The sequence below is a fragment of the Bombina bombina genome, chromosome 3, assembly GCF_027579735.1.
Source record: "Bombina bombina isolate aBomBom1 chromosome 3, aBomBom1.pri, whole genome shotgun sequence".
In the NCBI taxonomy this organism is placed as follows: Eukaryota; Metazoa; Chordata; class Amphibia; order Anura; family Bombinatoridae; genus Bombina; species Bombina bombina.
The window spans coordinates 1075187081-1075201482 of NC_069501.1; the positions used below are offsets into that span (position 1 = coordinate 1075187081).

At 47.2% G+C, this 14402-nt stretch overlaps 1 protein-coding gene across 1 annotated transcript in view; it reads left to right on the plus strand.

The window, feature by feature from the left end:
* Positions 1-14402, plus strand: part of FNDC3A (fibronectin type III domain containing 3A) — a 646553-nt gene that overhangs the window by 514574 nt on the left and 117577 nt on the right. The window contains exons 12-14 of the mRNA XM_053708360.1: positions 701-825; positions 2364-2538; positions 3484-3570. Coding sequence (XP_053564335.1) covers positions 701-825; positions 2364-2538; positions 3484-3570 — 387 coding nt within the window. The remainder of the gene's footprint in view (positions 1-700; positions 826-2363; positions 2539-3483; positions 3571-14402) is intronic.

Sequence of the window (14402 nt, forward strand, 5' to 3'; positions counted from 1 at the left end):
TTTTATTCCTTGTTCTGTACATGATATTTCCCCCTATTACATTTTATTCCTTGTTCTGTACATGATATTTGTATGCTGCTTTAAGCAGATGTACATTCCTGGGGCTGCAATAGTCGGTGCATATATTGAAGTCATCATCTAGTTAGACTATGAGGACTATTTATCAAAGGTCTGTCGGACCTGATCCGACAGTGCGGATCAGGTCCAACAGACCTCGCTGAATGCGGAGAGCAATACACTTGTGAGCTGCTGGTGCAATGCTGAATACGGAGAGATTGGGGTGCAATCTAAACACCGCCCCCTGTAGATTTGCGGTCAATCGGCCGCCAGCAGGGGGGTGTCAATCAACCCGATCGTACTCGATCGGATTGAATTGTGGTGTTTCCTGTCCGCCTCAGAGCAGGCAGACAGGGTTATGGAGCAGCTGCCTTTAGACCCCTGCTTCATAACTGCTGTTTCTGGCAAGTCTGAAGACTCGCCAGAAACACGGGCCCTCAAGCTCCATTCGGGCCTCTATGTCTAGAGGTGCCAGCAGAACAAATACCCTAACTGATAGCTGATAACTTTAGTTTCATTTCCATATGCTGTAAATGTTTTTACCCCAGGTTTAACCTTTACGCATTATGTTTTTTGCTTGCACCAGCTTCTCAGTATTTACAGCACTGTAAATGATTTTACTTATATGTTTCTCCATCCCCAGGGAAAAGGCAATAGTGAGTTTTCCCAGTGTTACTACGGACTGCAAAAACAGTTTAGAGTAACAAAGCTCTCACCAGCAATGGGATATACCTTCAGGCTTGCAGCTAAAAATGATATGGGTATAAGGTAAGAAAACCTATTGAGTGACTGCACATCATATGTCTACTAGTTGTCTTTTTTATTAAATATTGTATTGGAAGGATATTCTAATAACAGAATAAAATACTCTTAATTTGTTAGATCATTTTATAATTGCACTAGTGTGCCCTGTAAGCTGTATATGTATGAGCTCTGCTTAAATACTTTGCTAAAGACAAACTGCAGCTCCTAAGCAGAACATTGCCAGTGATTGGTGGATATATAATTTTTCGGCAATTTACACAGTGATATACCTGGGGTTATAACCGTAATATTTAAGCAGAGCAAAAAGTGAGGAGGGACCCTGCTTTCGTGTCACAACCAATAACGGATGCTATTATCTAAAGTGCTTTATAGGTTGAAAGGCCGTCAAGCTTACATTCTAAAGGAAAAATATGAAACAGAAGCCGAGATAAACAGGGGCTAAAAATCTGAGTATTGTAATATTAAAATGCTCTCTATCAGATCTTTTCCTAGACCCTATAAGATCCGCTACTCATCGAGGAACAGTTGTACAACAATGTTGCAGAACTTAATTTGCCAGTAGTGGGGTGCAAGTCACCTGAGTTGATCTGCTGAAAATTTGAGTGGAACCCCCACTACATGATGATTAACCTAAACCATAATCTCCTTTGCTGTAGGATTTTATACCCACTTGGTTCTGACATCAACATTATGGGCTAGATTACGAGTGGAGTGCAATATTAGCAAGCAAGATATTTGCCCTCCACTCAGTAATACGAGCGCACATAAATGTGAGGTGCATTGCCTGGAAGCCAAGCGCTCACAAGAGCGTGCTTCCATAGGCTCCAATAGGAGCCTCGTTTTCATGCCATCAGATACGGCAATTCACTTAACGCAGGGGGCAAATCACGCAGCGTTGGGCAGCAATAAATAATTATATATGTATATGAATATATCCATATATATTTATGTGTTTATATGTGTATATACACATTAACACATAAATATATATGCATATACATATATATTTAGAGTAAAAACAGTCCCCCATTTACTCCTATGTAAAGGCATTTTAGCTGCTGTTTTTTTTTCTAACACCCCACATCCCCTCACTTTAACCCCTTATAACTGCTTTGTGCACTTTTAAAAAATAAAAAAATAATAAAAATGCTCATATTTATTTTATATTGTACAGTACTGTCCTCTTTATTTGGAGGGCAATTGGGGCACATTTTTTCTATTAACCAGATGTCTGATCTCTGGTTTATTGCTCTAAGCGCAAAGTGAAACCGCGAGCTCGCAGGAGCATTACCCAGCCACTTGTAATGGCTGGTTATTTAACGTGCGCCTGTAAAGGGGCAAATTTGCTCTTTTACGGGCGCAGGTTAAGATAGCGCTCTACTCATAGTCTGGCCCTATATGATTTGGGAAGGAGGAGGGCATATAAAATGTGCTTGGAAGCTCCTGGGCCTTTGACTAAAAGGTCTGATGCTCCAATGTCTTAAGTCTTCTGTATCTTTGTACACACCTAACACACCTTGCATATTTTTTTTTCTTTTAAGTGGCTTTAGTGAAGAGGTATTGTTGTACACCTCCGGCAGTGCTCCAACAGTGCCAGCATGCCCAACGCTTATTAAAGCAGGAATTAGTTGGTTATCGGTGCAATGGACTAAACCCTCAGGTACACCGTCTGATGAAGGAATTTCTTATATTTTGGAAATGGAAGAAGAAACTTCGGTATGTGCTGTTAACAATGTGTTAACTTATTAGGTACTCTTAGTATTATTTGCTATTTTAAAGAATCATAATATTTCGGGTATCAAACACTGTTCTATAAGGTTATAATTTTGGTGTATGTAAAGCAGTATATAAGCTCCGGCATTCAAATAATCTATACCAGATTTAAAGTATTTCTCTGCAGGTGATGATCATAGCATAGAAAAAGCATATTGCTTTCTTTTTGCAATATCATGGGACATTATAGCCCTCTCCGGAATCCAGAAAATTATTTTTAGCATATCATTTTCATGATTCAGATAGAGCTTAGAATTAAAATGGATCTCTTGGTATCATTTGTTGAATCTTTGCTCCCTTCCCATATATATATATATATATATATACTGTATATATATACTGTGTATATATATATATATATATATATATATATATATATATATATATGTTGTGGGTAAAGTAAGAAATTGGATAATCCTAGCATTACCCGGGTAAACCTGACATTACTCAAGCGGCTGTGGGTAAAGCCAGATGTAACATGATAAATCTTCTCAGAATGCATTGAGTCACTGCATCAAATATAAATACAATGCACTGTAATTCACACATCTTCACTATCTTTTTCGCCTCCGCCTATCTAGATAGATAGATAGATCACTAAGATAGACAGAAAGACAGACAGATACGCATATTTATCTAGGTCCTAAAAAAGTGGAGGGCCTCTTTTCTGTATGTAAATCTTTTGGAGTTTAGCTGCCTCTGTTTCAGTTATGTAGATTTGCCTTTGCAAACTAGTTTTTAATCCATGCATAAATTCTCCATGATTACAACAGTTGTGTGTTTGATATACTCTTTATGTAGGGAAGCACACTAGATATGTCGTGATTTAGTTGCTTTTGTACAGCTATTTGTGATTATATTTGAAAGATCATATCATTCTTTTCGCAGGGTTATGGTTTTAAGCCAAAATACAATGGAGATGACCTTACATGCACAGTGAGAAATCTTAGGCGAAGTACAAAGTATAAATTTAGGGTGAGTTATATTTATTTTATTTTACCATCTGTTTGTAAACTCTTTCAAATAGCAATTCTAAACAAATTCTCACAAATACTCAAAACTAATTCAAGTATAAATATTGCAAACATTTTCCAAGGTTGCCCTAATGAATCCATTTTCTAAATGCCAGTAGTGTAAACTGTATGTTGTGCCAAGACTTACACAAATACCCTGAAATGGTAATTCATTTGATGAATTATCTGGGACTCTTGTCACCTGAACATTTGTTTTGTGACCTAAAACACAAGCTAAAATCCCCCATTAATTAGTTATTGAGGATTTACTAATTACAATGTAGATTCATTATTTACTTTACCTGCTATTACTGTAACCTACCTGGCAAATTGTGTACCACCTCCTTCAGAGGGTATGGAAACCAGGAGTGCATACTGTGATTGTTATGACATTGTCTATGCATGGGACACTGCTACTTCTGCCTTAGAATTATCACAAAATATGAGAGCATGAATCTAAATTTCTCCAACATAGGTGTGTCCGGTCCACGGCGTCATCCTTACTTGTGGGATATTCTCTTCCCCAACAGGAAATGGCAAAGAGCCCAGCAAAGCTGGTCACATGATCCCTCCTAGGCTCCGCCTACCCCAGTCATTCTCTTTGCCGTTGCACAGGCAACATCTCCACGGAGATGGCTAAGAGTTTTTTGGTGTTTAAATGTAGTTTTATTCTTCAATCAAGAGTTTGTTATTTTAAAATAGTGCTGGTATGTACTATTTACTCTGAAACAGAAAAGAGATGAAGATTTCTGTTTGTAAGAGGAAAATGATTTTAGCAACCGTTACTAAAATCGATGGCTGTTTCCACACAGGACTGTTGAGATGAATTAACTTCAGTTGGGGGAAACAGTGGGCAGACTTTTGCTGCTTGAGGTATGACACATTTCTAACAAGACTTGGTAATGCTGGAAGCTGTCATTTTCCCTATGGGAACCGGTAAGCCATTTTCTTAGTTTAGTATAAGAATAAAGGGCTTCACAAGGGCTTTAAAGACTGGTAGACATTTTTCTGGGCTAAAACGATTACTTTATAAGTATATTTAGTGGATTATAACTATAAATAGTTCTTTTAATCTTGGGGATGTATTAAAAAAACGGCAGGCACTGTATTGGACACCTTTTTCACTGGGGGCCTTTTCTAGTCATAGGCAGAGCCTCATTTTCGCGCCACTAATGCGCAGTTGTTTTTGGAAAGCAAGGCATGCAGATGCATGTGTGAGGAGCTAAGAACCACTGAAAAAGCTTATTGAAGGCGTCATTTGGTATCGTATTCCCCTCTGGGCTTGGTTGGGTCTCAGCAAAGCAGATACCAGGGACTGTATAGGGGTTAAATGTAAAAACGGCTCCAGTTCCGTTATTTTAAGAGTTAAAGCTTTCAAATTTGGTGTGCAATACTTTTAAGGCTATAAGACACTGTGGTGAAATTTTGGTGAATTTTGAACAATTCCTTCATACTTTTTCACATATTCAGTAATAAAGTGTGTTCAGTTTAAAATTTAAAGTGACAGTAACGGTTTTATTTTAAAACGTTTTTTGTGCTTTGTTATCAAGTTTATGCCTGTTAACATGTCTGAACCATCAGATAGACGATGTTCTGTATGTTTGGAAGCCAAGGTTCCTCCCCATTTAAATATATGTGATGAATGTGACATAGTGTCCAAACAAAGTAGGGACAATGATGCCACTGATAATGATGTTGCCCAAAATGATTCCTCAAGCGAGGGGAGTAAGCATGGTACTGCATCTTCCCCTTCTGTGTCTACACCAGTCTTGCCCACACAAGAGGCCCCTAGTACATCTAGTGCGCCAATCCTTCTTACTATGCAACAATTAACGGCTGTAATGGATAATTCTATTAAAAACATTTTGTCCAAAATGCCCACTTATCAGAGAAAGCGCGATTGCTCTGTTTTAGATACTGAAGAGCATGAGGACGCTGATGATAATGGTTCTGACATACCCTCACACCAATCTGAAGGGGCCAGGAGGGAGGTTTTGTCTGAGGGAGAAATTTCAGATTCAGGAAAAATTTCTCAACAAGCTGAACCTGATGTTATTACTTTTAAATTTAAATTAGAACATCTCCGCGCTCTGCTTAAGGAGGTGTTATCTACTCTGGATGATTGTGACAATTTGGTCATTCCAGAGAAGTTATGTAAGATGGACAAGTTCCTAGAGGTCCCGGTGCCCCCCGATGCTTTTCCTATACCCAAGCGGGTGGCGGACATTGTAAATAAGGAATGGGAAAGGCCCGGCATACCTTTTGTTCCAGCCCCTATATTTAAAAAATTATTTCCTATGGTCGACCCCAGAAAGGACTTATGGCAGACAGTCCCCAAGGTCGAGGGGGCGGTTTCTACTCTAAACAAACGCACTACTATCCCTATAGAAGATAGTTGTGCTTTCAAAGATCCTATGGATAAAAAATTAGAGGGTTTGCTTAAAAAGATGTTTGTTCAGCAAGGTTACCTTCTACAACCAATTTCATGCATTGTTCCTGTCACTACAGCAGCGTGTTTCTGGTTCGAAGAACTAGAAAAGTCGCTCAATAAAGACTCTTCGTATGAGGAGGTTATGGACAGAGTTCAAGCACTTAAATTGGCTAACTCTTTTATCTTAGACGCCACTTTGCAATTAGCTAGATTAGCGGCGAAAAATTCAGGTTTTGCTATTGTGGCGCACAGAGCGCTTTGGCTAAAGTCTTGGTCAGCGGATGTGTCCTCCAAGAACAAATTGCTTAACATCCCTTTCAAAGGTAAAACGCTGTTTGGCCCTGACTTGAAAGAGATTATTTCAGGCATCACTGGGGGAAAGGGCCACGCCCTTCCTCAGGATAGGTCTTTTAAGGCTAAAAATAAGCCAAATTTTCGTCCCTTTCGCAGAAACGGACCAGCCTCAAATTCTACACCCTCTAAGCAAGAGGGTAATAGTTCTCAAACCAAACCAGCCTGGAGACCGATGCAAGGCTGGAACAAGGGTAAGCAGGCCAAGAAACCTGCCACTGCTACTAAAACAGCATGAAGTGTTGGCCCCCGATCCGGGACCGGATCTGGTGGGGGGCAGACTCTCTCTCTTTGCTCAGGCTTGGGCAAGAGATGTTCAGGATCCTTGGGCGCTAGAAATAGTTTCTCAAGGTTATCTCCTGGAATTCAAGGAACTACCCCCAAGGGGGAGGTTCCACAGGTCTCAATTGTCTTCAAACCAAATAAAAAGACAGGCATTCTTACATTGTGTAGAAGACCTGTTAAGAATGGGAGTGATTCATCCTGTTCCATTAGGAGAACAAGGGATGGGGTTTTACTCCAATCTGTTCATAGTTCCCAAAAAAGAAGGAACATTCAGACCAATTTTAGATCTCAAGATTCTAAACAAATTTCTCAGGGTTCCATCGTTCAAGATGGAAACCATTCGAACAATTCTTCCTACCATCCAGGAAGGTCAATTCATGACCACGGTGGATTTAAAGGATGCGTATCTACATATTCCTATCCACAAGGAACATCATCGGTTCCTAAGGTTCGCCTTTCTGGACAAGCATTACCAGTTTGTGGCACTTCCATTCGGATTAGCCACTGCTCCAAGGATTTTCACAAAGGTACTAGGGTCCCTTCTAGCGGTGCTAAGACCAAGGGGCATTGCAGTAGTACCTTACTTGGACGACATACTGATTCAAGCGTCGTCTCTGTCAAAAGCAAAGGCTCATACGGACATTGTCCTAGCCTTTCTCAGATCTCACGGGTGGAAAGTGAACATAGAAAAAAGTTCTCTGTCCCCGTCAACAAGAGTTCCCTTCTTGGGAACAATAATAGACTCCTTAGAAATGAAGATTTTTCTGACAGAGGCCAGAAAATCAAAACTTCTAAGCTCTTGTCAAGTACTTCATTCTGTTCTTCTTCCTTCCATAGCGCAGTGCATGGAAGTAATAGGTTTGATGGTTGTGGCAATGGACATAGTTCCTTTTGCACGAATTCATCTAAGACCATTACAACTGTGCATGCTCAGACAGTGGAATGGGGATTATACAGACTTGTCTCCGACGATCCAAGTAGATCAAAGAACCAGAGATTCACTCCGTTGGTGGCTGAACCTGGACAACCTGTCACAGGGAATGAGCTTCCGCAGACCAGAGTGGGTCATTGTCACGACCGACGCCAGTCTGGTGGGCTGGGGCGCGGTCTGGGAACCCCTGAAAGCTCAGGGTCTATGGTCTCGGGAAGAATCTCTTCTCCCGATAAACATTCTGGAACTGCGAGCGATATTCAATGCTCTCAAAGCTTGGCCTCAACTAGCAAAGGCCAAATTCATAAGGTTTCAATCAGACAACATGACGACTGTTGCATATATCAACCATCAGGGGGGAACAAGGAGTTCCCTGGCGATGGAGGAAGTGACCAAAATAATTCAATGGGCGGAGAATCACTCCTGCCACTTGTCTGCAATCCACATCCCAGGAGTGGAAAATTGGGAAGCGGATTTTCTGAGTCGTCAGACTTTCCATCCGGGGGAGTGGGAACTCCATCCGGAAATCTTTGCCCAAATAACTCAATTATGGGGCATTCCAGACATGGACCTGATGGCGTCTCGTCAGAACTTCAAGGTTCCTTGCTACGGGTCCAGATCCAGGGATCCCAGGGCGACTCTAGTAGATGCACTGATAGCGCCTTGGACCTTCAACCTAGCTTATGTATTCCCACCATTCCCTCTCATTCCCAGGCTGGTAGCCAGGATCAATCAGGAGAGGGCTTCGGTGATCTTGATAGCTCCTGCGTGGCCACGCAGAACTTGGTATGCAGACCTGGTGAATATGTCATCGGCTCCACCATCTAAGCTACCTTTGAGACAGGACCTTCTTGTTCAAGGTCCATTCGAACATCCGAATCTGGCTTCACTCCAACTGACTGCTTGGAGATTGAACGCTTGATTTTATCAAAGCGTGGGTTTTCAGATTCTGTCATTGATACTCTTGTTCAGGCTAGAAAGCCTGTAACTAGGAAAATTTACCATAAAATATGGAAAAAATATATTTGTTGGTGTGAATCTAAAGGATTCCCATGGAACAAGATAAAAATTCCTAAGATTCTATCCTTTCTACAGGAGGGTTTGGAGAAAGGATTATCTGCAAGTTCTTTGAAGGGACAGATTTCTGCTTTATCTGTTTTACTTCACAAAAAACTGGCGGCTGTGCAAGATGTTCAAGCTTTTGTTCAGGCTCTGGTTAGAATCAAGCCTGTTTACAAACCTTTGACTCCTCCTTGGAGTCTCAATTTAGTTCTTTCAGTTCTTCAAGGGGTTCCGTTTGAACCCTTACATTCCGTAGATATTAAGTTACTATCTTGGAAAGTTTTGTTTTTGGTTGCAATTTCTTCTGCTAGAAGAGTTTCAGAGTTATCTGCTCTGCAGTGTTCTCCTCCTTTTCTGGTGTTCCATGTAGATAAGGTGGTTTTGCGTACTAAACCTGGTTTTCTTCCGAAAGTTGTTTCTAACAAAAACATTAACCAGGAGATAGTTGTGCCTTATTTGTGTCCGAATCCAGTTTCAAAGAAGGAACGTTTGTTACACAATTTGGATGTAGTTTGTGCTCTAAAATTCTATTTAGAGGCTACAAAGGATTTCAGACAAACATCTTCTTTGTTTGTTGTTTATTCTGGTAAAAGGAGAGGTCAAAAAGCAACTTCTACCTCTCTCTCTTTTTGGCTTAAAAGCATCATCCGATTGGCTTATGAGACTGCCGGACGGCAGCCTCCTGAAAGAATCACAGCTCACTCCACTAGGGCTGTGGCTTCCACATGGGCCTTCAAGAACGAGGCTTCTGTTGATCAGATATGTAAGGCAGCGACTTGGTCTTCACTGCACACTTTTACCAAATTTTACAAATTTGATACTTTTGCTTCTTCTGAGGCTATTTTTGGGAGAAAGGTTTTGCAAGCCGTGGTGCCTTCCATCTAGGTGACCTGATTTTCTCCCTCCCATCATCCGTGTCCTAAAGCTTTGGTATTGGTTCCCACAAGTAAGGATGACGCCGTGGACCGGACACACCTATGTTGGAGAAAACAGAATTTATGCTTACCTGATAAATTACTTTCTCCAACGGTGTGTCCGGTCCACGGCCCGCCCTGGTTTTTTTAATCAGGTCTGATGAATTATTTTCTCTAACTACAGTCACCACGGTATCATATGATTTCTCCTATGCATATTCCTCCTTTACGTCGGTCGAATGACTGGGGTAGGCGGAGCCTAGGAGGGATCATGTGACCAGCTTTGCTGGGCTCTTTGCCATTTCCTGTTGGGGAAGAGAATATCCCACAAGTAAGGATGACGCCGTGGACCGGACACACCGTTGGAGAAAGTAATTTATCAGGTAAGCATAAATTCTGTTTTCACAAGGTTTTTAAGGGGTATATCCCTGGACTACTCTGATGCATGAAAGCCTACAGTTTGTTTTAACAAATTGATTATTTTAAATAATTTTGAAAAACATATTTTTGCATGCAGATTTTTATGCAGCACACTGTGTGTGTGTGTGTGTGTATATATATATATATATATATATACTAGTACTAAAGCCTGTGTACACGGGCCATTTTTTGCAGTACAGCGGTTCCACCCCTTGCACTCTCCCCCCTCTCTTTTGCTCTCTCTTCCCCCCTCTCTTTTGCTTTCTCTCCCCCCTCTCCTTTGCTCTCTTTCCCCCCTCTCCTTTGCTCTCTCTCTCCCCTCTTTGGCTCTCTCCCTCCTTTCTTTTGCTCTCTCTCCCCCCTCATTTGTTCTCTCCCCCCTCTTTTGTTCTCTCCCCCCTCTTTGGCTCTCTCCCCCCCCCTCTTTGGCTCTCTCCCCCCCCCTCTTTGGCTCTCCTCCCCCTCTTTGGCTCTCCCCCCCCCCCCTCTTTGGCTCTCTCCCCCCCCCCCCTTTGGCTCTCTCCCCTCTTTTGCTCTCTCTCCTCTTTGGCTCTCTCTCTCCCCCCTTTGGCTCTCTCCCCCCCTTTGGCTCTCCCCCCCCCCCTTTGGCACTCTCTCCCCCCCCCCCTTTGGCTCTCCCCCCCCCCCTTTGGCTCTCTCCCCCCCCCTCTTTGGCTCTGCCCCCCTCTTTGGCTCTCTCTCCCCCCTCTTTGTCTCTCTCCCCTCTTTTGCTCTCCTCTTTGTCTCTCTTTCCTCTTTGGCTCTCTCTCTCCCCCCTCTTTGGCTCTCTCCCCCCTCTTTGGCTCTCCCCCCCCCCTTTGGCTCTCTCCCCCCCCCTCTTTGGCTCTCTCCCCCCCTCTTTGGCTCTCTCTCCCCCCTCTTTGGCTCTCTCTCCCCCCTCTTTGGCTCTCTCTCCCCCCTCTTTGGCTCTCTCTCCTTTTTGGCTCTTTTTCTCTTTGGCTCTCTCTCTCCCCCCTCTTTGGCTCTCCCCCCCTTCTCTTTGGCTCTCCCCCCCCCTTCTCTTTGGCTCTCCCCCCCCTCCTCTTTGGCTCTCCCCCCCCTTCTCTTTGGCTCTCCCCCCCTTCTCTTTGGCTCTACCCCCCTTCTCTTTGGCTCTCCCCCCCCCTTCTCTTTGGCTCTCCCCCCCCTTCTCTTTGGCTCTCCCCCCCTTCTCTTTGGCTCTCCCCCCCTTCTCTTTGTCTCCCCCCCTTCTCTTTGGCTCTCCCCCCCTTCTCTTTGGCTCCCCCCCCCTTCTCTTTGGCTCTCCCCCCCCCCTTCTCTTTGGCTCTCCCCCCCTTCTCTTTGGCTCTCCCCCCCTTCTCTTTGGCTCCCCCCCTTCTCTTTGGCTCTCCCCCCCTTCTCTTTGGCTCCCCCCCCTTCTCTTTGGCTCTCCCCCCCTTCTCTTTGGCTCTCCCCCCCCTTCTCTTTGGCTCTCCCCCCCCTTCTCTTTGGCTCTCCCCCCCCTTCTCTTTGGCTCTCCCCCCCTTCTCTTTGGCTCTCCCCCCTCCCTTCTCTTTGGCTCTCCCCCCCCTTCTCTTTGACTCTCCCCCCCTTCTCTTTGGCTCTCCCCCCCCTTCTCTTTGGCTCTCCCCCCCCTTCTCTTTGGCTCTCCCCCCCCCTTCTCTTTGACTCTCCCCCCCCTTCTCTTTGACTCTCCCCCCCCTTCTCTTTGGCTCTCCCCCCCCTTCTCTTTGGCTCTCCCCCCCCTCTTTGGCTCTCTCTCCCCCATCTTTGGCTCTCTCTCCCCCCTCTTTGGCTCTCTCTCCTTTTTGGCTCTTTTTCCTCTTTGGCTCTCTCTCTCCCCCCTCTTTGGCTCTCCCCCCCCTTCTCTTTGCCTCTTCCCCCCCCCTTCTCTTTGGCTCTCCCCCCCCTCCTCTTTGGCTCTCCCCCCCTTCTCTTTGGCTCTCCCCCCCTTCTCTTTGGCTCTCCCCCCTTCTCTTTGGCTCCCCCCCTTCTCTTTGGCTCTCCCCCCCCCTTCTCTTTGGCTCCCCCCTTCTCTTTGGCTCCCCCCCTTCTCTTTGGCTCTCCCCCCCCCCCTTCTCTTTGGCTCTCCCCCCCCCCCTTCTCTTTGGCTCTCCCCCCCCCTTCTCTTTGGCTCTCCCCCCCCCTTCTCTTTGGCTCCCCCCTTCTCTTTGGCTCCCCCCCTTCTCTTTGGCCCCCCCTTCTTTTTGGCTCTCCCCCCCCTTCTCTTTGGCTCTCCCCCCCCTTCTGTTTGGCTCTCCCCCCTTCTCTTTGGCTCTCCCCCCTTCTCTTTGGCTCTCCCCCCCTTCTCTTTGGCTCTCCCCCCCCCCCTTCTCTTTGGCTCTCCCCCCCCCCCTTCTCTTTGGCTCTCCCCCCCCTTCTCTTTGACTCCCCCCCCTTCTCTTTGGCTCTCCCCCCCCCCCTTTGGCTCTCTCCCCCCCCCCCCTTTGGCTCTCTCCCCTCTTTTGCTCTCTCTCCTCTTTGGCTCTCTCTCTCCCCCCTTTGGCTCTCTCCCCCCCTTTGGCTCTCCCCCCCCCCCTTTGGCTCTCTCCCCCCCCTTTGGCTCCCCCCCCTTTGGCTCTCCCCCCCCTTTGGCTCTCCCCCCCCCCCCTTTGGCTCTCTCCCCCCCCTCTTTGGCTCTGCCCCCCTCTTTGGCTCTGCCCCCCCTCTTTGGCTCTCTCTCCCCCCTCTTTGGCTCTCTCTCCCCCCTCTTTGTCTCTCTCCCCTCTTTTGCTCTCCTCTTTGTCTCTCTTTCCTCTTTGGCTCTCTCTCTCCCCCCTCTTTGGCTCTCTCCCCCCTCTTTGGCTCTCCCCCCCCCTTTGGCTCTCTCCCCCCCTCTTTGGCTCTCTCCCCCCCTCTTTGGCTCTCTCCCCCCCCTCTTTGGCTCTCTCTCCCCCCTCTTTGGCTCTCTCTCCCCCCTCTTTGGCTCTCTCTCCTTTTTGGCTCTTTTTCTCTTTGGCTCTCTCTCTCCCCCCTCTTTGTCTCTCCCCCCCTTCTCTTTGGCTCTCCCCCCCCCCTTCTCTTTGGATCTCCCCCCCCCCCTCTTTGGCTCTCCCCCCCCCCTTCTCTTTGGCTCTACCCCCCTTCTCTTTGGCTCTACCCCCTTCTCTTTGGCTCTACCCCCCTTCTCTTTGGCTCTCCCCCCCCCCTTCTCTTTGGCTCTCCCCCCCTTCTCTTTGGCTCTCCCCCCCCTTCTCTTTGTCTCCCCCCCTTCTCTTTGGCTCTCCCCCCCTTCTCTTTGGCTCTCCCCCCCCTTCTCTTTGGCTCTCCCCCCCCTTCTCTTTGGCTCTCCCCCCCCCCCCCTTCTCTTTGGCTCTCCCCCCCCTTCTCTTTGGCTCCCCCCTTCTCTTTGGCTCCCCCCCTTCTCTTTGGCTCCCCCCCCCCTTCTCTTTGGCTCTCCCCCCCTTCTCTTTGGCTCTCCCCCCCTTCTCTTTGGCTCTCCCCCCCCTTCTCTTTGGCTCCCCCCCCCCTTCTCTTTGGCTCTCCCCCCCTTCTCTTTGGCTCTCCCCCCCTTCTCTTTGGCTCTCCCCCCTCCCTTCTCTTTGGCTCTCCCCCCCCTTCTCTTTGACTCTCCCCCCCTTCTCTTTGGCTCTCCCCCCCCTTCTATTTGGCTCTCCCCCCCCTTCTCTTTGACTCTCCCCCCCCCTTCTCTTTGGCTCTCCCCCCCCTTCTCTTTGGCTCTCCCCCCCTTCTCTTTGGCTCTCCCCCCCCTCTTTGGCTCTCTCTCCCCCCTCTTTGGCTCTCTCTCCTTTTTGGCTCTTTTTCCTCTTTGGCTCTCTCTCTCCCCCCTCTTTGGCTCTCCCCCCCCCTTCTCTTTGGCTCTTCCCCCCCCCCTTCTCTTTGGCTCTCCCCCCCCTCCTCTTTGGCTCTCCCCCCCTTCTCTTTGGCTCTCCCCCCCTTCTCTTTGGCTCTCCCCCCCCTTCTCTTTGGCTCTCCCCCCTTCTCTTTGGCTCCCCCCCCTTCTCTTTGGCTCTCCCCCCCTTCTCTTTGGCTCCCCCCTTCTCTTTGGCTCCCCCCCTTCTCTTTGGCTCCCCCCCCCCTTCTCTTTGGCTCTCCCCCCCCCTTCTCTTTGGCTCTCCCCCCCCCTTCTCTTTGGCTCCCCCCCCCTTCTCTTTGGCTCTCCCCCCCCTTCTCTTTGGCTCCCCCCCTTCTCTTTGGCTCCCCCCTTCTCTTTGGCCCCCCCTTCTCTTTGGCTCTCCCCCCCCCCTTCTTTTTGGCTCTCCCCCCCCCCTTCTCTTTGGCTCTCCCCCCCCCCCTTCTCTTTGGCTCTCCCCCCTTCTCTTTGGCTCTCCCCCCTTCTCTTTGGCTCTCCCCCCCTTCTCTTTGGCTCTCCCCCCCCTTCTCTTTGGCTCTCCCCCCCCCTTCTCTTTGACTCTCCCCCCCCCTTCTCTTTGGCTCCCCCCCTTCTCTTTGGCTCCCCCCCTTCTCTTTGGCTCCCC